This window comes from Emys orbicularis, chromosome 8 (genome assembly GCF_028017835.1).
Source record: "Emys orbicularis isolate rEmyOrb1 chromosome 8, rEmyOrb1.hap1, whole genome shotgun sequence".
Taxonomy (NCBI): Eukaryota; Metazoa; Chordata; order Testudines; family Emydidae; genus Emys; species Emys orbicularis.
Genome location: NC_088690.1, coordinates 17,029,722 through 17,056,857, shown reverse-complemented (window position 1 = coordinate 17,056,857; position 27,136 = coordinate 17,029,722). Strand labels below are relative to the sequence as shown.

The following is a 27,136-nucleotide window of genomic DNA, read 5'->3' as shown; positions in this document are numbered from 1 at the left end:
TCTTGCCAAAAATACTATGGCCTGCCATTCTACCAATCAGCGCATAAACATTCTATGCTGCACTCTGTATTTTCACATAACGGACAGACTATGGTAAACATTGGGATCAAGATACTTATGCACAAAATAACAATTTTGTGGTTTCCAAGAGATGAAAACACTTTGCAAATAAAGCATTTGTCTCCTGAGAATTACACCATCTAATTTAATTTTCTCCTAAATCAAATAGTGTATTAATCCCCAATTGAAAACATGTTTCAGTTGCACAAACAATATTTAAATAATATAATAGAGACATCTTTTATAAATATGTGTAAACAAATTCCACAGAAACTAATGCGGGGGCTATAATTAATAGAAATGCCAAGTGCCAGTTAACCAGAAAAACTCAAACATCATAAATCTGTCTCCAGCTTTCTCACATATACTAATGGATAGATACTCTAAGCCTAAATATTTAACAATCACTAATTCAAATACCTATCCATCCCTATTAAATGTGTCATGTTTTTAAATAAATGCAACATTTAGCTGAATTTCACATAAAACTTGCATATATTTCACCCAATAACAAAAGGCACACTTTTTGAAGAACATCCTTTTAAAGAAATAACGTATTTAGCCAGCTGGGGAATTACACAAATCACCTATCTATTAAAAAGAACACACATTGTTTTTCCCTAATAGTGCTGATGGGCAAAATCTACCACAAACCATTATTTTCTACCGTACAGTATTGTACATCCTGGCTCAAGTTCCTAGAGTTTATCAGGACCAGATTGGCAGCCTAGGCTGCTGAAATCCAACACGATATTGAACGAAACTGTGAATTATTTACATAGAATTCTGTGGCTCTTTGTGCCACCAGACTATATTATGTCTCTCGCTGTAATTTAAGCCCTTTTCTTTTGTGTCTCCTGAGAGAACTGAAGTACATGGAAGATGCTGGTGACTATCAGCCTTCACAGACTAGACCTTCAGTGTTTTGTTACGCATTAGAAGTATTACTATTTGAATTTAACCACTTTAAATAAGTAAAATGTAAGTAACCATTGACAGCTATGATTTACTCTCCCTTCTCAATTATTTGATTTAGAATCTGCATCCATCTGCTGATTTATTAAACTGTGTACAGCGCAAAGGGATAACCAGAATTCTCCTTCTGTGAAGCACGGTAATGGATAGACACTTCTCATGCACTTAGGGAAGTTATAAGCTGACATGCTTATTTAGTACTTTCAACAGAGCTACATTTTTTAAAATGCGCACTAAAATAATCTCAGTTATCAGTTGTCCTTTCACAATTTATAATTTGTTGTTTCCAGGGAAGAGCACAATATTTTCAACTGCTGCCTTTAAAATCCACAGCTAGGACACCAGGTTTTAATGGGGCTGCTACAATATGGCAAATCCTATGCTCCTTTCCACTATACCTGCTGTTTTCTTTACTTTCCCAGCTAGTTGGTTTACTTCACAGGAAAAGGATGAACTTTTTTTTCTGCCACAACGGCTCCTGTTTTTCACTGATCAACAGAAGGAGGCCAAGTACAGTATCTTGAACCTGTCCTTTGGGGGCAGATGGCACAGCCCTTAATTGGCTCCCCTTGCTCTCCTGCCTAGACCTGCTGAGACTGACTCTGGCCACATGGGGGAGGCCACGGGCAGATATTAATACTCCCTGCTGTGAGTAAGTGGACAGGAAAAGGAAGGAGAGTCCAACCTCTTCCTCTTCTTGCTAGCCAGGAACACAGGACGCAGTAAACAACTCAGTCTCCCTCTCTTGAGCAAGTGGGGAGCAGGGGACTCTCTGGTCTGCTCCCGGGGCAGTACAGTCATGCATTGACCCTTACTAAGGGCAGATTGTAAAATGTCAGCCTCTCCCTTTATGATTAGCTGTGAAAGATTTTACAGTGCGTGCCAGAGCTGGCAGTGATGCTCTCTGTCACAGCTGTTTTCATGATACGAGGCAGTTCCAACAGCCTTAACGCCACATTTCTTTTTTCTCTGGTGTAATGGGTTTGGGTCTCACCTTCGGCATTATTTTAAAACGTCAAGGCCCAGTTGAGGAGCCCGTACTCACACCAGGATGAAATTCACTGCTCAGAACAGATCTGAAATGAGACTTAAGTGGGGCTTAGATCCATGTGCTGCCTCTCTGCACTGGTGAAAAGGGTGGTGAACTTCACACGCTGTGGAGTACAGAACCTAGTAGCACTTTAGTGGGGCGAGACTGTGAGACATCCCTGTGTCTAGCAAGGCATTTGGACTCTGCTTATCAATGAGTTTTTAGTTTTTATTTATTACTTATATTATACTAGTGCCTAAATGTCCCACACAAGACTTTACATTTTAAATACCCAAAGTAGACAAAGAGGGGGGAGAAAGGAAGTATTATGATCCCAATTTTATAGACCGAAAACTCAGGCAAAAAGAGATTAAAACCCCAATTCAGCAGACTATTTAGGAATATGCTTAGCTTTAAGCCTAGTGCTTAAGCCCTTCCCTGTCTAGAAAAACATTTCAGCCCATGCTTTACTTTAAGCACATGCTCCCAATGGGACTTACTCAGGAATTCAGCCCATTTCTAATTAGTAAAACCTGAGTAGGCAATATATGCCTTAATCCAGGAGTGGGCAAACTTTTTAGCCTGAGAGCCGCATCGGGTTTCCGAAATTGTATGGAGGGCCGGTTAGGGGAGGCTGTGCCTCCCCAAACAGTCAGGCGTGGCCCAGCCTCCGCCCCCTATCTGACCCCTCCTGCTTCTTGCCCCCTGATGGCCCCCCGGGACTTCTGTCCCATCCAACCCCCCCTGTTCCCTGTCCCCTGACAGCCCCCGGAACCCCGCCCCTGACTGCCCCCCGCCACCCCATCCAACCCCTCCTCTCATTCCTGACTGCCCCCTGGGGACCCCTGCCCCCATTCAACACCCATGTTCCCCGCCCTCTGACCGCTCCGACCCCTATCCACACCCCCGCCCCCTGACCACCACCCTGAACTCCCCTGCCCTCTATCCAACCCCCCCTGCTCCCCGCCCCCTGACTGCGCTGCCTGGAGCACCGCTGGCTGGCGGCACTACAGCCGCACCACCCAGAGCACCAGGACAGGCAGCCATGCCGCCCGGCTGGAGCCAGCCACGCCACCACGCAGCACAGAGCACCGGGTCAGGCCGCGGCTCTGCAGCTGCGCTGCCCCAGGAGCTTGCAGCCCCACCGCCCAGAGCATTGTGCCAGCGGCGGGGCAAGCTGAGGCTGCGGGGGAGGGGGAACAGCATGGGAGGGGCTAGGGGCTAGCCTCCTGGGGCAGGAGCTCGGGCCAGGCAGAAGGGTCCCGCGGGCCGGATGTGACCTGCAGGCCGTAGTTTGCCCACCTCTGCCTTAATCTCTGGTTTCTTTAAATCAAATCTGCATCTGTCAGTTGTGGTCTAAAATTTGACCTTCTGTGAAATGGTTATTACCTGGGGTGGAAAGTCCTCGATCTCCTAAACGTTCATACAGACGAATGGGGAAAAAAGGCACAATTTCATCCTCAGAAATGGGGAAAAACCCTCAAAATAATAACACACTACAACTCAGTTCAGTGCAAGAGCTACTGCTGCTTCTCTGAAGCAGGCAATTATCATGCACTGTTCAGTGCATCTTCCTACCTACATCATCTCAGTGCTGGTGCAGCAAAAGGAGAAGAAAACCAAGCGATATCCATTAGCTTCTGTTACATCAGCAATGCAGCAGACTATAAGGATTGTCAAATGAAAAGAGACACGATGAGCAGGGGGAAAATGCATTGTATTTTCAAGTTCCTATGAGGGTAACAACAAACAGCAGAAAGAAAAAAAATTAAACTCTGTAAAACAAAGTAGTTGACAGCATCCTTTTCATTCTAATAGGGCTGGATAATTCAATCTGTAGACAGGTACTACAGAGTACGAATAACATTTATAGGAACATTTTCCTATTTCTTTGCAGCCTAAGGCAATAAGTTGCCATTCATTTCTTCAGAGATTAATCTTGCTTTGTCAAAAAGATGTAGATTAAGGGGCTTTGTTCATGAATGACTTTATATCCCATGAGAGTGTGATTTTCATGAAAGTTACACAGGAAATTGACTCCCTCAAACCTCACCCGTGGAATGTCTGAGTACTGGTGACTGCAGGTTTATTCATGGGGCACCTCTGACAGCTTACACCTGGCTCTTGGACTTCTGAATAAATATGTATTTTTGCTCTTTGGTTTGTTGACAATATTCACAGTCTAAACGGCAGGAGATGACAAGTATGTCTTGAAGAATCTTGGGAAGCCGTGACACAAGGTCATTTCAAGAGACCTGGGGAAGCTTACGTTCACTGATCTTGTAAGGTGCTGAGTGCTCTTAACACCCTTTGACTTCAAAGAGATTTGGTAGTGCTCGGCCCCTTCACTGGAGGTGCTTAGAACTTTGTAAGATTGGGCCCCAAATGTGCATCTTTTGTCCAGTCACTCCTGTAATTCAAATCTGAACTCCTGTCATCCAGGGATTTTTTTATGATTGGCTGTTGAGCACAAACAAATAAACAATTAATTAATGATTAGTAGAAAACCCCCCAAACGATCACATGACAGATCATACTCTAGAGGCCTGATTCACCACTCTGTTACTCCAATTTTATACCAGTGTAACTCTACTGACATCAACAGCATTATTGCATCATTAAATCAGAGTACTTCTGTAGCCACTCAAGCTGGAAGTCTTCTCTTGAAAATATTATTAAAATTATCTATACAGTGACCTCAGAACAGTCAGACCACTTCAAACTGTGAGCTCATCAGACCCCACCCTCCCCAAGGTAACCAGTCACCCTGAGTCGGTACTTGGATGGAATGCCTCCATGGAACACTTGGGTGCTTTATGTATTGATGTAGTTATTGATGTTAGCAGGATTCAGTAGTGGAGAAATGCCCCAGCAGGGTGCCTTCCCCCAATACAGGCAACCACTTAAAAGCTCATTGTGTGTTATAACAATAGGATGGTAGCCCCAGTGTTTAACCACAATTCTAGAGCTAGTAAAAAAATGGCACAATTTTTTGTGGAAATTTGTCATTTTTGTAACCATCTCTACCAAATCATCACCTAGGTAATGCCATTCTGCCATCCTACATTTCTGCTGTAATTTTCACAGGCTGTGGTACATGTTATTCATGAGGAGTGCTGTTGCTGTGCATTGTTAAACAGGTGCCATATTTCATCCCAAAATTGGCTTCCCTTCAATACAAGGCAAAGCATGTTGGAGTGGGGGGACATGCCCTGGTGACAGAGGATTTTAAAATGCCTGAGAGAAAAATTTATATTATAATCCTTCTTTGTAGACATTGTAAAGCCCCCTTGCATGAAAGGAGCTATAGCAATGCTAGAACATGATCATCATAAACACGTCTAAAAATAAAAGCTCACAACTTGCAAGATACGTGCTACTGGAAAATGGCAACACACCAAATATAACAGCCACCTACATACTTCTATTAAACAGGTGTATCATGAAAAGGAGAGACAGAAGCCACCCCGATAATATTTATTCCACAAGCTTGTTACATTTAAAAAAGAAATCAAGAAAATAAACACTAATAACACGGTAGCACTAATATCTTCAGTCCAAGTACTGTAAATTCATAATCAACTGTGGCTTGATGTTTTGCCATTCCCTTCGGCCATGCAAGAAGTTTATAGCTTCACATAGCCAACTGGCATGGAGGTTACCATGTGGTTCATCTCTATTCACAAAAGTCAAAGCCCAGCCCAGCAGTATGAGCTTTTCCTTGCAAAACCTGTGAATTTTTGTTGCATTAACAGTCAGGCCATGTTTGGAGGTTGAAGGTAAATATGGACTGTTTATGTCTCAATATATCATGAGGCAGCAGAAAGCTGTGAAGGAGAGTAAGAGTTTGGAACAAATGCAAATAGCTAAAAAAAAAAGTATCCAGCATGATTTGATTCACCTAAAGTGTTACCATTTGTTGGGGCTGGTACGTGTTGGGTGCCTTTGGAAAATCCCAGATCCTTGTGTTGCCAGACAAAATATTTTCTGTTTGCAAAGATGATTCATCGGATTGAAAAAAAAAAAAAGGGTTTTTGGATATAACTTAGACCACAGCAGTGAATTGCTTTGGACTCTTGGAGGAAGAACAATAGATGGAAATAAATGCAAGATCAGCAGGGCTGGTGGGAGTGATGAGCCTTTCTTTAGTCACAAGAAAATCAGTCCTCGGTGGTTCTTAATTGCGCTGTCCTAGATTTTTCAGATGTTTGGAAAATTGGAAAATTAAACCAGTTGTACACCTTTTCCCCATGCAATCCTGTCAGGTATTGTTAAAAGCCTACCCACTTAAATGTAAATACACTTTCCATTCTCCCCTGGATAGTGCTTTGTGCTCTGACCACATTGGTAAATTCTGATGTAGATACACATAATATGATGCTCCCTTTCCTTTCATTAACAATATTAACATTTAAAATATCATTGGCATCTGAGTTTGCACCTGTTGAAATGAGCAAGGCAGTTCACACCTCAGAGTGATTGTTTCAGCCTCTCGCCAAACTCAGACAGATATCTCTGCATCACTTACACTCACGTTACGTATGAAAGTTTCCTTTGTCACCCTAACAGCTACACACAGCCTTTTAAAAAAATTAAAGCTGGAATTCTAAAGAACAATGGAAAAGTCTGTCCAAGTCCCATCAGCTAATCCTTCCTGCCTCCGCAAGGTGGTGCGCCTCACACTTTGGGTGAAAACACTAGCGGGTTAGAAGACCTTTTCCAAAACTATCTTACGGGATGCTTATTTATTTCACTGGGTTTCTGGGAGTTCCAAGAATGAGCCTTTCCTTTGCTGGATCACCATTTAACTTCCCTCATTCCCAATACTCTTTTTGCTAACCTCCCTTCTTCCATATCAAGGCAGCCTGCTTTTCACCGGCCAAGATGATGAGGTGTGCAACCTATCCTGGGGCCAACAAGAGATCAGCGGGCAGCTAGGATTGTCGTGGGAAGCAGGTGGCCAGACTTATCCCTCTCACAAACTAGTCTCCTGTGCAGTTTGCCTGAGCTCCATTCAATGTCGGGAAGCAGGAGTGCTCAGTTCACCCTAAGGCCTGCCACAAGATGGGACATTTTTCAACATTAAAATTTAAAAAAGACATTTGCAGTCCCACATCTTTTAAAACATTCAACCCAGCTCCCATAAAGGTGCTCAGAGCGCACCTGCCTCCCATGGAAAACTTTAAGAAGCTTTCTGCTTGGGACCAACTCTCTGTTGTCTCATTTCTTTTAGTGGCATGTTAACAAGGTCTTTGTTTCTCAGCTATAGTTCCTCTTGTATTTTATTTTTCCACAGAAGCTATCGTCCTCTGTTTGTGAGCCTATTGTTCTCTCTGTGGGGCAACTCCAGTCCTCTTGGGCAGAGTCACTGGGTTACGTGTTGAAGAGATCAGAGGGACTGAGGGAGGACAGCGGCAGTGGTGCTCCACAGCCACTACAGTAACCCCAGGGCTGAAGGAGCACCAAGAACCAGTGTCTTCCCTGCCCTTCACCCGGGGATGGCTGGTAACTCTGTATAACTGTGCATCCACTGACCTAGCCACCCAAGATCACCTGCAGTTGTAACGCTGTGCCCATGCCTGGATTGTTGGGCCTGAACCTGGGAGCATCCTTCTTTCAGGCCTTGACAAAAGCAATCTTGCCCCACTCATATCCATTCAGAATGCTGCTGCAAAGATCGGTCTCCTAGCCCATTGCTTTGACCATGTCACCCCTCTCTCTGCAGAATTCCACTGACTCCCCTGTCTCTGTCTGTGTTCACTTCCAACACCCTTCACAGCCTATCCCTGACCCCACCTATCTGCTCTCATTCATTAGCAACCTCTCCTCTTGCCATGATGCCAGCCTCCATTACCCACTTGTTACATTTGCCAACCCCTTTGTGCTTTCCCCCTGTGTCCCCTCACACTTGGAAGGCACTCCCATAAACATCTGCAAAGCTACCTCATTATCCAGCTTTAAATCCCGCCTCACAATTTGCCATGATGGCTACAAAAAAGCTTGACAACAGTTGGGCTGGTAGTGTGCAGAGACCAGGGGCGGCTCTATGTATTTTGCTGCCCCAAGCATGGCAGTCAGGCAGCTTTCGGCGGTGCACCTGCGGGAGGTCCACTGGTAATGCAGATTCGGCGGCATGCCTGCGGGAGGTCCGCCGGTCCCGCGCCTTCGGCGTACCCGCCACTGAATTGCCGCCGAAACCGCGGGACCGGCGGACCTCCCGCAGACATGCCGCCAAAGGCAGCCTGACTGCCGCCCTCACGGCGACCGGCAGGCCGCCCCCCGCGGCTTGCCGCCCCAGGCACGCACTTGGTGCGCTGGTGCCTGGAGACACCACTGGCCGAGACCACTTCTGTTTACTTGTACCCCATCCCCTTCTGTCTGTATTCAGCTGTTGCTTATCTAATAATTAGATTGCAAGATCCTTGGGGGCAGGGACCATGTTTTTGTTCTATGTTTGTACAGCGCCTAGCACAGTGGGGTCCTGGTCCATGACTAGGGGTCCTAGATGCGACAGTAATAATAATCTTAAAGCATGAGCCTTTCCTCCTTGAGCTCAAGGACCAAGCTCTGATGCCATAAACTGTAGCAGGCTCCTCAACCTGTATATGTGGCCAAGACTCCAGTAGAGGGGGACAGAGCACCATAACGAGTGGGTGTTGGTTACATAATGCCAGCATGCAGGCAGCATCCATAGACAAGAATGGTGTATTGTACAAGCATGGCAGATCCCTAGTCCAACTCCAACCCCAAGGGGAAACACGTATGTTCTGTTACACCCAGCTCCCTCTGTGGGTGGTAGGATTTACTTCTACAGCAACTACCTATCCTGTTACAGAGGATGATGACTGCAGGATGGGAATGAGCACCTGGAGAGGATGGGCTCCTGGGAAGCAACAAGCCTGGGTGCATGCAAACATCTTAGCAATAAGGGGAAAGCAAACTTCAGAGAAATTATTTAGGAGAGGCTGTTACCAGAGATATTCTCTCCAAATGCAACTTTTTTCTCACATTTCCACCAGACCACGTCCTCTTTAAGTAAGCCACAGAGTGACGACGACGAGGGCCAACAGTTTCAGGCTTGAAGTTGGGAATCCATTTTAGACACCTCGTTCTCAGCGAGCTGATTTTCAAAGGTGATGACTGCCAGCTGCTGCTGATTTCAGTGGAAGTGCTTCATGCGCCTCTGAAAATCAGCCCTCTTAGTTGCCTAACTAGATGTAGCTGTCCACCCTGAAAATTCCGGCCAGTGTTTAATATTAACAAACAGTGTCCAATATATTCTAACAACTCCTCTACATCTGACACAGGGTTGAGACTGCATGATCAAGATGGGCCTGATCCAAAGCCTACTGAAGTCAGTCAGGCCCATATCGTCAAAGGTATTTAGGCACCTAATGCCCATGGATTTCAATGGGCGATAGGTGCCTGAATACCTTTCAAGATCTAGGCCTCACCGCCTGCCAACTGACTTTGGAATATGCCTGCTTTGAGAAGGAAGACACCTTTCTCTGTTGATGCATTGTTATCCCAAAGTCAGTGCTGCAACCGCCACTATAAGGACTGGCTGTACTTGCAAAAACACACTTCAAAATCAAATTTCCCAGCTAAATGGGAGCAATTTCACACACTGCACGTCCTGGGATGGCCAAAAGGGATTTCACCATCTTTAGCCTTTTTAAAGTAAGCCTGTCTATGGTAACTACTGTGCCTGAGTGGCTGTAACATATTAGGCTCTATAACGCGGTATGAAGAGCTGTGATCCATTCTGTGGTGTAAGGAAGGGGAGACATTGTAAAGGAGCTGGTGCAGGCCTAAAAGTATGGCCGCTTTGAGAACCGTAGCATAGTGTTCCTTCTGAGTTACTTCTCACATAGCCTCATCCGAGGGTGCCCACAGGCCTGAGTTTGAGTTACGATTACATAAATCTCAGTCACAAATGTATTGCCATAATTTATCAGCTCATGTTGCTGAATGGCCAAGTAGTTAATTTTAAAATGAAGTGGTGCTATTTTCATTAATACCCTTGTGCTAACTACCTATCAAAACACTCAGCAGCAATTAATACCGTGTTGCTGAAGCATTGAACCAATAAATATTTCCAGTCATGGCTTGTCTTTGGCGGATCAAAGACATTAGACTAATCCACTGTCTTAATAATGCTTTCCCCTTCTTTATCATCAGAAACATTTACATTTAAGGAAAAGATTAAATAGCTAGATCAGCCCATAACATGAATTTAAAAAGCTGTTGTTTCATGACATATAAGTAATCCCTTGAGGATATCATTGTAATAACAATAAGCCTGAAAGAAGATTGAAAATTTCTGAAGATTATATATCATCAATACAAAAGCAATTTGGCATAGTCTGCATTAGAAAAGAGCCTAGATTGACTAAAATGTTGACATTTGACATAAGTACACCATAGACAACTTTCCGTTTGAAATTTCACTAACCAATAACTCACTAACAAACACAACCTTAAAAAGAACAGGAGTACTTGTGGCACCTTAGAGACACAAGTACTCCTGTTCTTTTTGCGGATACAGACTAACACGGCTGCTACTCTGAAACACAACCTTATTACAGGAGTGATATGTTTCAAGTTTGAATGTAGCCTCCCATTCCTATAGTTTTCAGAATATGCTTCTGTTATCGAAGAGAATCAAACCTGATGGTGTTATGTGAGAAAACACTAAAATGGAAATGGTCTTAGAACATTTCTTTTGTTTACAGCAAATGCACATTAAAACCCAATTTGCACATTGCAAAAACCTATGGCAATTAAAGAGGTTAAAATCTCTTTTTGTTTTAGTAAAGTGCAACCTGGATGAGTTGAATGGGGTTGAACTCAATGAAAAAATATGCTAGGTAAAAATATTCTTAGTACCACTGCCAGTCTTAAATTCTTTGCTAAGTTTATTTTTTTATGACTTCCAAACAAATTTCTGTTTCAGCTACGATCTTTCAAAAACTGTGCTATAATATGCTGCCTTTGTGGAACGCTTGTGTGTGTAATCTATGCAAAGTAAAGTACTGTGTGTGTGTAATCTATGCAAATTAAAGTACTGTGTGTGTGTGTGTGTGTGTGTGTGTGTGTGTGTGTGTGTAAAATCTATGCAAAGTAAAGTACATGTTTCGATGGGATACTGCTCATATAAATCTGCCTGTAAACAGGTTCTATTGTTTCTCTTAGTTTCAGCCAGATGTAGTAGCAGAATGTATTATGGAAATCTCTCCTCCGTGCATAGAAATACAAGAAAATTAGTTCTGGAGCCAAAGCCATGCTTGAATGTGCCGAGGACTGGCAGCTGCTTAGGAGTATTGGGCTATGACAATATTGGCTTAAACATAGCATGTCAGTATTTCAACTTACCATGTGAGCCTGTAATAGAGGTTGCACCACTAAATGGAACAGTAGAATGCTTAATTTTTACAGTCAGTAATATACACTGCTACATATTGTCTTTACCTAAGGCCATTTGTTATTGTGGGTAGTTTACACTTGGCTAATATTTGCTGTTAATCAATGGGACCCCCCATTGTGCTATATGCATTCTGATTCCTTCTAGTGTACCTTTCAATCTGAGTGGAGCCATTTTAGTCAGAATAATAATGTGCACCTTCCATTCAACGATATCAATGTACTTTACAAGCATTAATTTAGCCCCGAAAGTAGACAAATCCTATTATCACCATTCTGAGTAATGAGGAAATTGAGAGTGCAGAGAGGTTAAATGACTTGATCAAGTTCATGTACAGTGGGAGATCTCGGACTCTCCATCCTGTGACTTGTCCACAAGAAATATCTTTGTGCCAAGACTGTTTCTACATATGGGCATTTTCTCCCTACGTTTCCATAGATGTTAAGGCCAGAAGGGACCATTATGTTCACCTAAACTGACCTTCTGAATATCAGAGGCCATAGAACTGTAATTCCTGCATCAAGGCCATAACTTGGCTAAAATTTCCCACTACTGCTTTCACTATTTCAGCTCTACCAGTGGGAGCATGAATGTAAACAGGGCTCCATGTGGCTGTCAGCATTTTAAACACCCTGTCTTCTAACCCTGCTGAGAGTAGGTCCACCGAACATGATGCAGTACCACCGTTCTGCCACCAATGGAGCTACATTTCTTAGTGTAGATAATGCCTACAGCAGAACTGAACTGTCAAGGGAGCATTACTTTACTTTAGGGATCCAGTCATGATCTTTGGCATATTTACTGCATATCTTCCACATAGCTTAATGAGAGCATATCAATTCCTCTCAGCGTGTAAGATGCACAGTGGAGGAATACCAAGAATGTTGGTGCATTTTAACACCATTTCTATGGAAGAGTCCTTTTCCTACTCTCTACACACAAGACGTCAAGAGAAAACCCGAATACATCCCTCATGAGACTTTTAGACCAGAGCCATCAGGGGGCATTTTAATGACCAGATCTTATGTCTGTAAAACACATATAGATTATCTTGTGACTCTGCATTTAGCCATTGCATTGTACACCATGCCCACATTGTGACCTAACTGTAGTGTTCCATGAATGTTTTTCAGTCACATATAGCACTTTGCAAGGTATTTCTATTCAGACTTAGATACTGTTAGGGCTTGCACTACAAGGTGTTGAACAGCCTGACTCTGATCCTGTAAAGCACTTATGCATGTGCTTAAAATTAAGCAAGTGAGTAGGCCCATGAAGTAATTGAGGCTCATGGGAATAGACGCCTATGGTGTGGTCTGCTGTTGGGATGAACAATTGCCCCAATTGATAACAGATTGTGACCCGTATTCTATAGTGTTTGTCTCTTCCCTAGTGAGACTGGAACTGTGTGATTGCATGCGGGTGGAGATGCAAATTCAACAGTGGAGTCTGTTCTGATGAGCACCAAAGCCAACTTGCCACTGGTTGAACTGCTCTGCATAGTAAGCACGTTCCTGGCCTCACTGCAGTTGGCAGCATTGTAGGTGGTAAATGGGATGGGCTTGTGTCTGATCCTCCTCTGGCTGGAGGGTTTGTTGAATTATTTTTGCTCTGTACGAACAAAGGGGATGACTGTAAGCCCTGCCTGCGCTGTACACAGAAGACCAAAACTCAAGAATATTGCCTTTTCCAAGGGGCATATAGCTTGTTCAGGTCAGTGGCTTCCTTGAGGGAGGTATCCAATGCTTCAAAATTTCTTAACAATGAAAAGCATTTGAATAAAATGAGCTCTAGGTATACAAGACACAGCTGAGCATGCTGAGCTCACACAGACCTTGGGTGTAAGCCACCTTTATGTCTTCCCTGATTCTGGGACCAACTAGTGATCTCTTCTTGGCCCCTACTTCATCCTCATTGTCCTTGACCTCTCTGCTGCTTTTGGCACTGCTGATCATCTTGTCCTCCCTGTGCTTTCACAATACCGTCCTCCCCTGGCTTTCTTCCAGCCCCTTTTACTTTTCCTTCAGAGTCTTTTGCCAGATCCTCCACCTCTATCCTGGTATCTGTGTATGACCCTAAGGTGCTTTCCTTTGCCCTATCGTCACACTCATGGTTTCAGCTATGAGCTCTAGCCTGGTGACTCTCAAACGTACCTGGCCACTCTTGACTTGTCTTTTTCCACCCAGCACTGCTCCTCAGACTGGCTGACATCTCTTCACATCTCACCATTGAATTATGTTCAAAATTGTCCAAATGTAATGCCTTATGTCTCCCCCGCCCCCTGATTCGCTGCCATTGTTGCCAACCTCATCTTCCTCTGTATCACACGGGCTTATAATGAGAGCTGGTTAAAATTTTTTTGTTTGATACTTTTTTTTCAATGGAAAAATATGGCCTTTTTTTGTTGTTGTTGTTACTGAAAACGTTTGTAAGTGTAACTGGTCAGGTTGGTGACATCCTTGAAGGCACTACCACTGAATTAAAGAATGAATGATGCATAGGGCTTTCCCCTCCTCCCCCCTCCTTAATTTTCTCTTTTCTTTTGCCATTCTAACTTTTCCAAAACGTCCTCAGCTTTGGCAAAGTTACAGAATTGCAAAGGGAAAAAAAGGGGAAAAAGTGAGAACCCCCCTCCCCCCAAAAACCACCAAACAAAGCAACTCTGGACATTACTTATGTCATTGCTCTTAGTGGGGGGAAAAGGAACTAAAGCAGAGGCAGGGATAACATTACAAATTTGGACTTTCAGAAGTAAAATCATTCCAAGTTGAAAATTTTCAAAAGTTTTTGAAAAAATAGGTAGTAAAAATTTTCAACTCCCCCTCCAAAAAACATTTCCATTTTGAACACTGTGACATGGAAACAATTTCACATTTTTCTACCAGTTCCATCCCATAACCCAGGTTATCGTGGGCTCTCCCTTGCCTCACACATACCAGCCAGGTCCAAATTCTGCCTCTTTTTCCTTTCTATCACAACACCCAGGACTCTCATTCAGGTCCTCATTAGCTTCCATCCTATCTCTCCCACTTCTCACTCCCACTACCCCTACCCCTTTCTTCTCACTACTTCAGTCAATACAAAATGCTACCATTAAGAGCATCTTCCTTGTCTATTGGCTTGACCTTGTCACTTCCCTTTTTCAATCTCCCCTCTTCCACATCAGGTTCAACCATCTTGTCCTTGCCTACAAGGTGCTGCGGAACTCTGAGCTTATTCAATCTCCCCTATTTTCACTCTCCATTCTACTCTGCCAAAAACACTAGCCTTTGCTTGTTGATTTTCTGCATCGCCAACAAACTTCTCAGCACTTGCCTCCATGACATGCTTACATATATGCTGGCCTGCAAGGTCGTTTCCCTCTCCTCATCCCATTTATACCATGACCTAGATATACCATCATTAAAACTTTGTATTAGCAGGAGATGGCCAATCTGGACCATCTGGACAGGACACCATACTTCCCTGATGGTCCTCTTTCCCCTACCGGCCATCTGTGTGTTCAATGTGTGCTTTTTTGGATGTAAGCCCATCAGGACAGGGATCATGTCTTCTTTTGTGTTTGTACAGTCTGGGCATTACCAGAATCAATAATAAATAGTAATACTAACACATGACTCTATAAGAGGTAGGAGAGTCAAGAAAGTGCAGTCAGCTGCGCAAGGCAGCGAGTGAGTAAAGGAGGGCGTGACCAAAAAGGAAAAAAAAAAGAGTTAAAGAGTAACATTAGTGAGAGCACTTTCAGTTGACCAGCGACAGCAGAAACCAAATTTCAAAGGGGTCAGGGATGAATATGGGGTCAAGAGAGACTTTTGCCCTTTGACATTTAGTTAAATTTTGTTTTAATGTTATGTTAATTTTTTATATCTATTCATGTACGTGTGTAAAAATAGTGCTGGAGAAAGTACCGCACTCACATCATGTCAGGTTGAAGCCGTCTGGTTATCTATGGAGCAAATTCTGCAGGGCCCCTGGCAACACAAGGTTCCTTACACTGCCCTGCCAATGTGTCTCAACTCTGACCTGTACTGAGGGACCACGTCCAGGGATCAGATAGTATGTCAGTCTCTGTGGCCCATCACTGGCCTCACTGCTGAAACCGCCAGCAAACATCTCTGTTGTGGCTGGAGCCCTTTTTGATGTGGTTACCCATGCACGGGGAAATTAACTGAGATAGTGAACTCATTTAACCAAACACTACATATCTCTATTTACAGAAACTGAGTAAAGCTGGTATAAAAATAACCAAACATTCTGGATACAAATTGTATTTAAAAAAATCAGGGCCCTTTTTTTTTTTTTTTTGCTATCAAAATTGAATTTTCTACAAGAAATTTTGAATTTTCAACTATGTTTTGTGTGTGGAAAATTCAATGTCTGATAGAAAAACACCCCATCTCTAAAATTTTTACCAGCTCTAAAAACTAGTATGTTTGTGAAGTGATGGATTTATAGAAATACTGAAATGTGGTCATTTGATTAGACCTACTTAGTAAAAATGTTGAAATAGGCAGAAGAGAACACCTACCTGTGTTCCAATTGCTGTAACTGGTCTAACATATTGTAGGGCAGATTTTCTTGACTAGCTAAACCTTCCTAGCTTTTCCTGGGCTGATTCCACTTTATGAAGTAAATATAATTATCTTTTTACTGTTGATGAACTGGATTATTCAATTGCAAATGGCTATCACAGAGATTTCATAGCTTCCAACAGAGAGAGTTGGAGAAGGTCCCAAGTTCACCTTTAATTTAGATGATTTTTCTGGGATTAGTGGAAGAGGAGAATTTGCCCAGTTTGGATCTTTTTGGTGTATTTGTCAAGTTCTCACTCTCCACCCATTTTTTTTAGCCTGAAAGGTAAGTCTAGGTGATGGATTTTTTTCTAATTAAAAAAAAAAAAAAAAGATAGATCGGTTACACGGTCATTCAGGAGGAAAATGGGATGTAAGGAGTTAATTCTATGCAAGTATTACTCAGCTATGTGCAAAAATCGAACAAACTTGAAGGTGGGTGTGAGTTGGAGACAAAAATTTGTTCAAGTATTTTAAACGATAGTTTATATGCAAAATAACACATGACCTTAACTAAAGGTGGAATGGGCCTGATTCTCCTCTTGCACATTGGTTTAATTCTCGTTTAATTTGAATGACTTCAGTGTAACTACTCTTGTCTTATACTGATGTGAGAGAAAAATCAAATCTAAAGGGCCCAAGTCTGCTTATAGGGTATGTCTACACAGCAAACAAAACCCCTCATCTGGCTTGTACTAACTTGGGTTCACAGGGCTTGGGCTGTGGGAGCTGTATCATTGCTGCGTAGACTTTCGGGTTTGGGCTGGAGCCCAGACTCTAGGACCCTACAGGATGGGAAGGTCCCAGTACTCGGGCTCCAGCCCAAGCCCAGAAGTACGGACAGCAGTGAAACAGCCCCCACAGCCCGAGCCCTGAGAGCCCAAGTCTGCTGGCATGGGCCAGCCATGAATTTGTAGTTGCTGTGTAGACATACCCTCAATTACCATGATGTAAACCTGGAATAAATCCATTGACTTTGGCTGAATCCTAGGTAAGCTGGTGGGTCTTTTCTTATTGCAGTAAATCAGTGAAGTAGCTCCAGATTTTGACTGGATGTAATCAAGAGTAGAATTTGGCCCAGTGTTGCCGCACATGAAATGGATACAAGACGAGGGTACTAAGGAACGGTTACATCAAACCTACTCCAGCTACAAATAATAGCCAAAGACTTTCATGTTCCTGTATATATTAAAATATAGACCTTTTATATATATATTTAAGAAAAAAGTACAAGAGCTTTGTGTGTGTAGAAAAACATTTATTAGAAAAAAAATTATTTCCCTCAAAACCATATAGAAGAATTCACATTACACCTGTATGTCTGTGTTGGTTTAGAAAGGTGCAGTGTATTTCAGAGGTAGCATGTATCTCCTATTATTACGATGCCAAACATAAGAGATGTACAACAGGTCTAATCTAGTGGGATACTCAGCACAAACTTTTACCCAGAAGTGTATGAGAAAGTATCTGCTACTCAACTGCAAACAGTTACTTTTGTCAATGGTAAATTAAAAAGATTGTTACATTATTTTAAAAACGGTGTCATATATGGTAGAACACTTATAATTATGAAAAACAGTCTCTCTGATCTATCTCCACATAAGCTTTACATTCATGGGTATCTCATTTATAATGTAACTCCAGATACCTGCATAAAATATCTGTATTTAGCAAAGCACTAAAAATTTAATTCAAATGCTAAGGACCAGAGTGCAAGTTGGTACTTAGTGACCTTAAGTTGCATATCAGTGTACTTAAGGGTGACCTTAAGACGCGCCCGAATGTTTTCAAAATTAATGCATGTTCTCTGTTCATGTCAGCAAGAAGTATCCCCTCTTTTTTGTAGGCTGGCTATATATTTATTTTGAATGCTGTAACCTTCAAATGTTCATTGAAGAGTGATCCATAATGTTTGTAAACAGGACACCCACAGAACTGAGAAAATATAGTTTGTTACATATTTATTTACGAGTCAATTCAACTGAAAGTCCACGAGTGGGGACTAGCTAATGAAGTCGAACCAGATAAAAGGTATGAAGCTGGCCCAAAGAGATCTGTTACATACCTTGATATTAAAGTCATGTTTCAACAGGCAATAATTACCTTGGCCCCATAAATGCACACGGGCACAGCACAAAGTAAATAACAACACCGTTTGTTAGCATTAGCAATTTTTTATTTTCCTTTTTTTGTTGCATAGGAAATGCAGTACTTGCTTCCAGTAATTGTATTGTAATGTGAGAAGGTGGTAGCACTAATGGTTGAATACAAGAGTTAAACTAATCCACACCAGCTCAAAAAACCTGCAGAGATTTAGTTGAATAAGAATGGATGCCCACAGTGATTCTCAACCAATTACAATTCTTTTTCACAGAACACAGTAAAACTAAAATGGTAACTATGAGAGTCAATACAAGTATACGAGAGGTACAAGGGGCTCAACTCAAAACCATGAAGACAACGTGGTATTAACACGGGTACTAAGTGATTTTCCAGTAGATCTTTCACACATCCATTAGAAGTGTTTTGTCCAGCAAACTGAAAATTGAGTGGACAAGGGTCAGAGGAGCTAGGCGAATGCTTAACTGTGGGAAGAAACCCAATACAGGTGCAGAATGGGGATTTCCCATTGATTGTATGTCCACAGCAATTTTGTAAACCTTCCCTGTATGGTATCAGTAACCACTATTTACTCTGCATTTCTACGGAAGTAACAAAACAGTGGTAAAGGATGAGAGTTTAGAGCTGGGAAATTGTCCACCTACCATACAACTCTAAAGCGAACCATTCACCTTATTTGCCTTTCTTCTTTCTAAAAAAAATGACTAATTTGTAGGAAGGAGGAGGAGAGGGGAGATTTGGGTAAAGAACATTGTTTTGTTCACTCATTAGCAAAAGTATAGACTAAGTGGAAAACAGTCTTCCTTAAAATCTGTTGTAAAAAGTACAAAAGTTTCCATTGTATGTGAGTGTTTTCCTTTATGAATGGTCTCTGTGGAAATCAGAGGTAGCACACCTAGCATATTTTGCTATGGAACAGACTAATTCCTTTTGTAATCGAGGAACATCGCACATAATGGCCAGAGTGCAGTATACGGCTGTCCCCTCCTCTACATTCCCCTTTCCTTTTAAAATTCTTGTGTATTTCAGGTGCTGGATATGACAGTCTGTCCCCTGCCCTGGCCCCTTTTTCTGATTGATTCTGCCCCTGTTATGGGGTGTGTAGCCCTCAGGGGGCATAAAAGGCAGGTGGGTGCTTGTGCACAGGGAAAAGGGTCTTGCTGAAGCATATACTTGGAAAGAAAGTGTTCTTAGATTTGGATGAGAAAAGTACACCAAAATCCCGTGTTAATAGCAAATGGTCTTTTATGAATTGGGCCCAAAGTTTGTACAGAGTTTTGTTTGAAGGAAAAATATTGAAACTAAATAGCCACATGAGATTTTTCTTTTTTTTCTTTTCTCTCTCTCTCTCTCTCTCTTTTTTTTTTTAAGGATTTTTCCTTTTATATGAGGAGGTCTGATGTGAAAAAGGGTCAAGCATGGGTACCTGGTTAAACACTGCCCATTAAGAAAGCGCTTTCAACATCAGCTAAGTCTCAGTTATGGGTTTGAGAACTATCCTTTAAATTTAAACTTTATACATATGTTCTCTTGGAATTCTTATGGTAGCTTTTGAGACAAACATCTTACCAGGCACGGATTTCTGGTCTCAATACCCATGCCTGCCCTCTAGGAAAAAGAAAAAAACCCAACACAAGTAATACTGAATTTAAGTAAATGTATACCTCCAAAATACTGAAAACACCCCAAATCAAGAAAAGACAGAATTTGCGTTCTCAGTGAAATATCTTTAAACCTATCTGACAAGAACCAAGTCAGAAAAAAAGACTAACATAACTTTGAGTAATATTCATACAGCTCACTAAGCATTATGGAATAGCATGCATTAATATTGTACGGTTATTTTACATCACCTATATCAGAAGGTTCTGACAGACAGCGAAGGCTACCGGTGTAGAAAAATCTTACTTCAGAAGAGCAATATAATACAGATTTCACAGGCACTACATTTTAATATATCAGGTATTATGCTGGTTTTCTTATAATTCTTTCTGTCCTAAAGCTGGCATTATAACAATGACCAAAAAGGCAAGGATTTAAGTAAACGGAAAATAGATACCAAAGTTGATATATTCTTTTTTTTTTTCAGATAGATTAGTGCATAGTTCTCATGCAGATAAACACTGCTATGCATTTACATTGTTGGAAAGCAGAGTGAATTGAGCCCAAGTTGTCACATTTTTGTAAATCATTTTGCCAGCCTGTAATAGCACCATGTAATGGATTTGCATTAAACATTAAATTGATTTCAGAATTGGTGACACAGTATTCACTACAGTTAAGTGCTATGGAATAGCTTCAATGTTACCTGCTATATATCAAAGCAATTTTCATCCCACTGCTTTTTTATTGGAAAAAATAAAAGGAAAATGTACTCGATACTAATTAGACTATTGCACAGCCTTGGACTTGCTGATGGCATAGCCGGGTTTACTGTCAAACAGTAATACATGCATTGACTTCAAGACAAAATTGGCATTGCAAGACTGATTTGATGAAAATCCTGCCTAGCAGGCAGCGTTCACTTCATGAGACTTTCCTCCAACAGATCTCATGAGATTTGTTTGTTTAGTTTTTAGGTGCCATTGAAGCTCTCCTTACATTATCATGCCGGTTGTGTTTTTAATTTTGTTCGATGGAGGCCTTCTAAAAAAAAAAAAAAAAAAAGATATTTCCAGAGACACAATGCAAAGTACAATATTAACTGACATTCTTTAAAAAAAAAAATCACCACAAGGAAAAAAAAAACTGTTTTAGGCTATGTATCTGGGTTTTTTTGTATTTTTTTGTACAGTAAATATTTTATAACACTGTTACTACAAAGCTGCAAAATATATGGAACAAAAAGAAATAGTGAAAGAAAAACAAAGTTAGAGGGATTTTGCATATTCCTGTGGGCTGACTGAATACTGTGGAGTTGAGGAAAGTTTGTGTTTCCTTTACCCTTCAACCTCAAGAGAGGAGGGATGAGGGGGGAATAAAGAGCGGAGACAAAGTATTCCATGGCTGCCTAACTTTAGCCCGTACGTTTTATGATAAAGGACGAGGAATAAAGAATGGCATTGCTGGGGTGCGCAGCACAACAAAAGCAAGTGCCCTAGTTCAAAAAGAGAGGAATGAACTGGTGGAGTAAATTCATGACAAGCAATTTTTAAATCTTTAAATTTGGGGATGGGGTGGGGGAGGAAGGAGTTGAGTATGGGTCAGTATTTGTGTCTGACAAAATTTCCAGAGACGGGATGGAGAGGGAATAAAAGTTGTTTGCATTATTTTTTAACAAACTAATAAAACAATTTAAAAGGGGAAGGAAATGTAATCGGATTCTGAATTAGGGACCAACCCTGTCCGCCTGAATCTTGCATGTTTTCTTTATTGTAGGCTGCACACCCCGAGCAGCTGTCTTGCTCAGAACTCCAGTCTTTGCTTTACTTTGAGGAATAAAAAACTGTTTGTTCTCCATACCTGAACAGAACTGAACTGCTGTGTTTTCTGCATGGTAATAAGGTGAACAGAAATTTAATTTAGTGTGTTTAATACTTTACAACCACTGTTGATTAACACCCTTGACCGCCTACCTAATGTTTTAAAGCCTTTAAAACATTTTCTTCTGCAATTCTGATCAGAATTCCCTAACTTTAGTGTCATCAAACTTAATGCGACAAAATACCTTCAAAAATACAGCATACCTGTACTGTCCATTTACAATGGTTCTTCAGTAGCCTATACTTCTCAAGCATAGGAATATGCTATACCATTGAGAGAAGAAAAATAACTGTATTTAAATACATACAAAACGGAAACAGGAAAGTTTTAAACTTAAATCCAGTTCCCAAAGGGAAAAAAAAGCAATTCTATGAACGCTGCCTTTATAACGAACAATCAGAAATTCCACTAAGCTAATTTGACAGAAATTTGTCCTCATTTAAACAACATTACAAAAGTCCTGCATTATAAAATAGGGTAGAATAAATCAGTGTAATCAATAAAACTATACAACATACAAATTACATATCTTCTGAGTGGGCAGTTTAATTCTCTCTCTTTGCAGCCATGACTACAACATGCTCACTAAAAACAACTAACTGCCCAAACTATTGCTTAAGTTTGTTTTGTTTAAAAAAGGGTGCAATTTTATTGTATATACAACCAATTTACTGGTAATACCTTGGCTTATAGCAAGGTTCTGACAAAATGTTTGTCTAGGCTTTTTTCCCTTCACTGTGAAGCACTGAAAGCTGCTATTTTTTTAATTTTATTATTATTTTTTTAGTGCACATATGTCTTAATAAAGTAATGCCCAGCTAAGTGCTATAGGGAAGGCAAAGGATGCTGGCTAGAGGATGTGATACCATATACTAACAATCACACAATACAACAGAGCAAAATGACTACTCAACCACTTATCAGACACATATGAAAATCCAAAACATTTTATTTTTTTCCTTAAATAGAGAATAACCAGTAAACAATTTTCAGAACTTGGAAGTTTAAAAACGTGCATATAAAAATGGGCATTATATACTTTTGTTGAATGTGGCTTGATTGCAGTCTGCTAATAAAAATGGGTGTGGGATCTGAAGAAAAAGGAAGTTTTTTTTTTTTTTTTTTTTTTAAGGCTTGCTTGTGAAAGGAACAATTGTAAAACAAAAATTGCTTGAAGCAGGGTTCAGCTTAGTGCTTCACAGTTTGACTGCTTCTCTAAGAAGAGCCCTTCCTGCATGTGCATTCAAAATCACATAAGTACAAAGACAAACACCTAAAACACACTGCGTCAAGTGCAGCACCAACTTTGGTCAAATAAAAAAAAATTAAAAGAAAAATTAATAATTGCTAAGCTTTTCTACATGATATAAGCAGGTATTGCATATTTTCATATATCTGGGAAAAACAAAACAAAAGGAAGACTCCAAATAAAATGTAAAATGCAGCAACATCCAAAAATACTGATAATCTAGCATCTACAGATCTCAGAATAGCACTGCCACTGACCATACAGGACAATAAACACTACTCCTATCTGCGGAACAACTAACATTCTATTTAATTCTAGATGTTGAAACTGACAATGGCTGACATAAAAGTCACATTTACAAAAAGTGTCTCCAAATGCTTGACTAGGGAAAAACCCCTTTCAATATAGGAACATGTGCAACAATTCCACAAATAATCGCTATCCAGGGCAAGGCACATTGATATGGAATTTTTTGTTTTTGTTTTTTTTTTGTTTCGTGCAAATTAAGAAAAAAAAAAACATTGTTTCAGGGAAAAGATGAGGAGCAAAGTGTCTTCCCAAGAATTTCAGTTACTTGATTGTATAGGACAGTAGTAGAAACCCTTCTGAAGGGCCGTACAAACATAGTTTAAAGGCAAGTGCCTGGAATAGGGATTACAATATTGTGTCTTAATGCACTCTACTTTACCCTACATTAACTATATAAAAATTAGTTACTAACACTAGAACATGCAGAGACTTTCTCTGATTAGCTGGACTTGCCAACCAGAACGTATATATATGTATAGTATAGGAAACCTTCTTAAAGTCACATGTGAAGCAAAGGGATGCTCCGCTGTCTGATAGGAAAAATCACTTGCACTCTTTTTTTTTTCTTTTTTTTCCTTTTTTTCTTTTTTTTTTTGTACATAAGATACAGGACGTTTGGGGTCCAAACTTTTTTTTTTTTTTTCAGCAAGTGCCCTTGCTTTGAACTGGCGTAAGTTGTCACATCAGCATTCGTTTCTGTATTGTTTTCTTTGTAGTCCAGAAAAAGTACCAGTTCAGGGACACAAAGGTGTTTTAATTTCTGGACCGTTCTATATGATTCCCAAGGTGTCTGAGAACTGATAAACCCTATATTGCCGGAAAGACGTAAAATTTGTCAGAATTGGCATAATCCATTATAGTGACTTTTAGCTTATAAAATTAACAGATATTATGATTTAATTTTAGTTATGTGCTTTGATAACAGAAAATGATTAATTAGCATTTAATGTAGTTAACATATTGTGGTAAAAGCACCATTAGATTTTTTTTTTAATTTTCCTTCAGTTTTAAAGGGATACAAGTTTAACAATAAAAAACATAAAAAGCAAAAATAGCTCCCCTTTTTCTTGCAAGGCTGTTTTTTACCCCAATACTTTAGAGTCCTGGGGTGGAAGGACTTGGAAAACAAAAATAGAATTTTCAACAATCTCTATCTTACAAAGATATTTAGCTATCCAATGAAATTGCACTTTACTCAATTCAAAATTCGATTGTTTTGATTCCTGTCAGTTTCTGTCAAAACAGACCAACTTCCCCATTTCTGCATGAATTTTTGTGTAATTGTTGAAAATTGTTGAAAAAATGTTATGTAAGTGCAGCATTTCAAACTTTTTTCTTTTTTTTCTTTTTTTTCTTTTTTTAGTGAATAGTAGTAGTTTGTTTTAAATCACTCTGCAACTTGAGTGGAAAAAAACCTGTTGACAATGCTCATATTTTTCATGTTATGTATCTAACTGTATCTGACTGTAAAAAAAAAAAAAACAAAACAAAAAACTGCATTTTTTCCCGATCTGTTACAGAAAAACATGCCCTATGTCTGTCCTGTACGTTTATATATTGCAGAATTCAGCTACTACAAAAGTTACAGTTTAAGTGTGTTTCATGATTTCTCAAGAAGTCTCACACCTGCATGGGAAAAAAAAAATCAGTGAAAATGCTGTAAAACAGTTAGGCTCCATATGGAAAGTGTGTTACAACAGCGAGTCAGTAAGCAGCAGCAGAGGCTAGTTCTACCCAGTGTCACCTAATACTTACACTACCAATGAAACACTTCAAAAATTACAAAGCCCAACCATTTCCAGCACCATATGAGAAATCACAACTGTCCCGAAGGTGTCTAAAAAAAATCTCAAAAAAGTTATGGCCTTTGCCATTGACCATAACATTTGCCATTTCCATGTACTAGTTGTTTGCTGTCGATATCTGTTCATCTCTCCTTCCACTGACGTGAAGTAACTGCACTGTGTTGCTGCTGCTTCCATGTTACAGAGTTGGGAAGGAGTCAGGTGGTCTGTCCGGTGGGAGATGGGAAGCTGTGACTTTTATCCCAGGTACCAGGACTGCAAAACAGAGAGAAAACCTTTCAGCTGATTGTAATTATAGATGTTTTGGAAGGAGCTGCAAATAGCACTGCAATCCTTGAATTTGAAACAGAGGGAAAGAGTTTGAGGACTTGACACACTGAGCTATTTGCACAGATTCGTTACCACTCATTTACACCAGTGTAAGTCAAGAGCAGCTACGCTCAAGTCAATGTAGCTTTATTTTCACTGGGGTAAAATGGGTATAAGTGAGATCAGAACAGGCCTGATGGATTCACACCAGTGTAAAACAGATATGAGTAAGATCAGTATCAGATCCTGGGATTCTAAACTGAATGTGGATTTGAATTTGACTATGATGTACTGCTCTCTAGGGAATTAAAATAACAAGCAGTAACTATAGTTTAAGGTAAAAGAGTATAATGAGAAAGGCTCAGGTATGAGAGACTTGTTGCTGAAACTCATTTTATATAAGCTCCTGTCATATCATATTAGGTGCATAGTTGAACACATACATACTGATGACAAGTTTTACCAACTATTTCCTCCATTTCTTTTCAGCATGTCATGTGATTTATAGTACATCCACCACAATATTATGTATTAATATTTATAGAGGCCCCTAAGGCAAGATCCATGCTGGACTTCAAGATTATATGTTCTTGCCATGGTGGTAGGCTCTACAGAAGCTGATAAAATAAAAAATATGGTATGAGAAATGTTGTCAGGAATCCAGTTCCCAATTCATTTCATTAGCTAACTCTTCCTTCATTCCCCTTTCTGAGCACAGACATACCATCCCCATATCTATTTCAACTATTGCATACAAATTTTGTATTCGTACTCAAACAGGCTGTAATTAAATGAAATAGTTTCCATACGCAAAGCTTATAAACAGAAAAAAATTCTTCCAGGGTTTATGTAGCCACTGCTTATTATTTTATTTTAACAGCAGTGCCAAATCCTGCTCTCCTTATTGATTAAACATTCCCATTGATTTTGATAGGGTTACGCGCACAGATAAGGCAAGCAAGAATTGGCCCCCGGATGGTATCATAACGATCACAATTTTCAAGGTGTTCTGAACTTTACGTGTATGTTTTACAATCATAATACAAATGTTATAGCTTTCAGAATGGTCTGAATGGACAAGGATGAGCTTTGTGAAAGTGCATAGCAGGGAGCAAAAGGGTTAAAATTCAGACTTGGTCATTCAAATAGGTAAAAATCCTTTTATTGCAGAGGTCCAGTTGGCTACCATCATGGTTTGCCTGATCACCTGGATAAACAGCTAAATGATAGTTATATACATTGGGGTAAGATTTACTGGCCTCACAAGTAGACTTTTATTTAAAAAGCAGATTTTTTAAAAATACACTTCCTGTGTTTTCAGACGTGCGTTATTGTTAACTGCTTGCTTTAAAGAACTCAGGAAGGCAAATCGCTCTGGCAAATACACATCAACACCTTCCACTAATTCAAAAAAGTAGTAATTGTGCAATATGTCCAGACCTCTGCTAAACTGGCATCATGATTAGACCTTCTTAGTCTTTGGACATCTCATTTTTAATAGATTGGATTTGGATTATTGGGATGCTAAAGTGGTCTGGAGTTTTAATTACTGAAGTGTAAGGAAACCAGTTTGAAACTCCTAATCTTCCTTCAGTGCAGTTAAATGCAGTATTTCTTTTAATGATTCTTAGTGCACATTTTGGACAGCAGGGGGTGCACTTTTCTATACCACATTTCTCCCTGCTACTCACTGCATTACTAAAATATTCTGCAGTGCTTCTGCACTCCTCTTAAAAAGCAAAAAGTTTCTTCACACATCTTACTATTCAGTGTGTGCCTTGCAGACAAGGTTACCCCAGA

The 27,136-nt window shown here is 40.4% G+C and overlaps 1 protein-coding gene across 6 annotated transcripts in view; it reads right to left on the bottom strand.

Moving 5' to 3' along the window:
* Window positions 1–22,796: 22,796 nt before the first annotated feature.
* Window positions 22,797–27,136, bottom strand: part of NFIA (nuclear factor I A) — a 313,248-nt gene continuing 308,908 nt past the window's right edge. For all 6 annotated transcript variants that reach the window (XM_065409193.1, XM_065409192.1, XM_065409197.1 and 3 more), the window contains one exon: window positions 22,797–25,282. In XM_065409193.1, coding sequence (XP_065265265.1) covers window positions 25,265–25,282 — 18 coding nt within the window. In that variant the 3' untranslated portion in view covers window positions 22,797–25,264. The remainder of the gene's footprint in view (window positions 25,283–27,136) is intronic.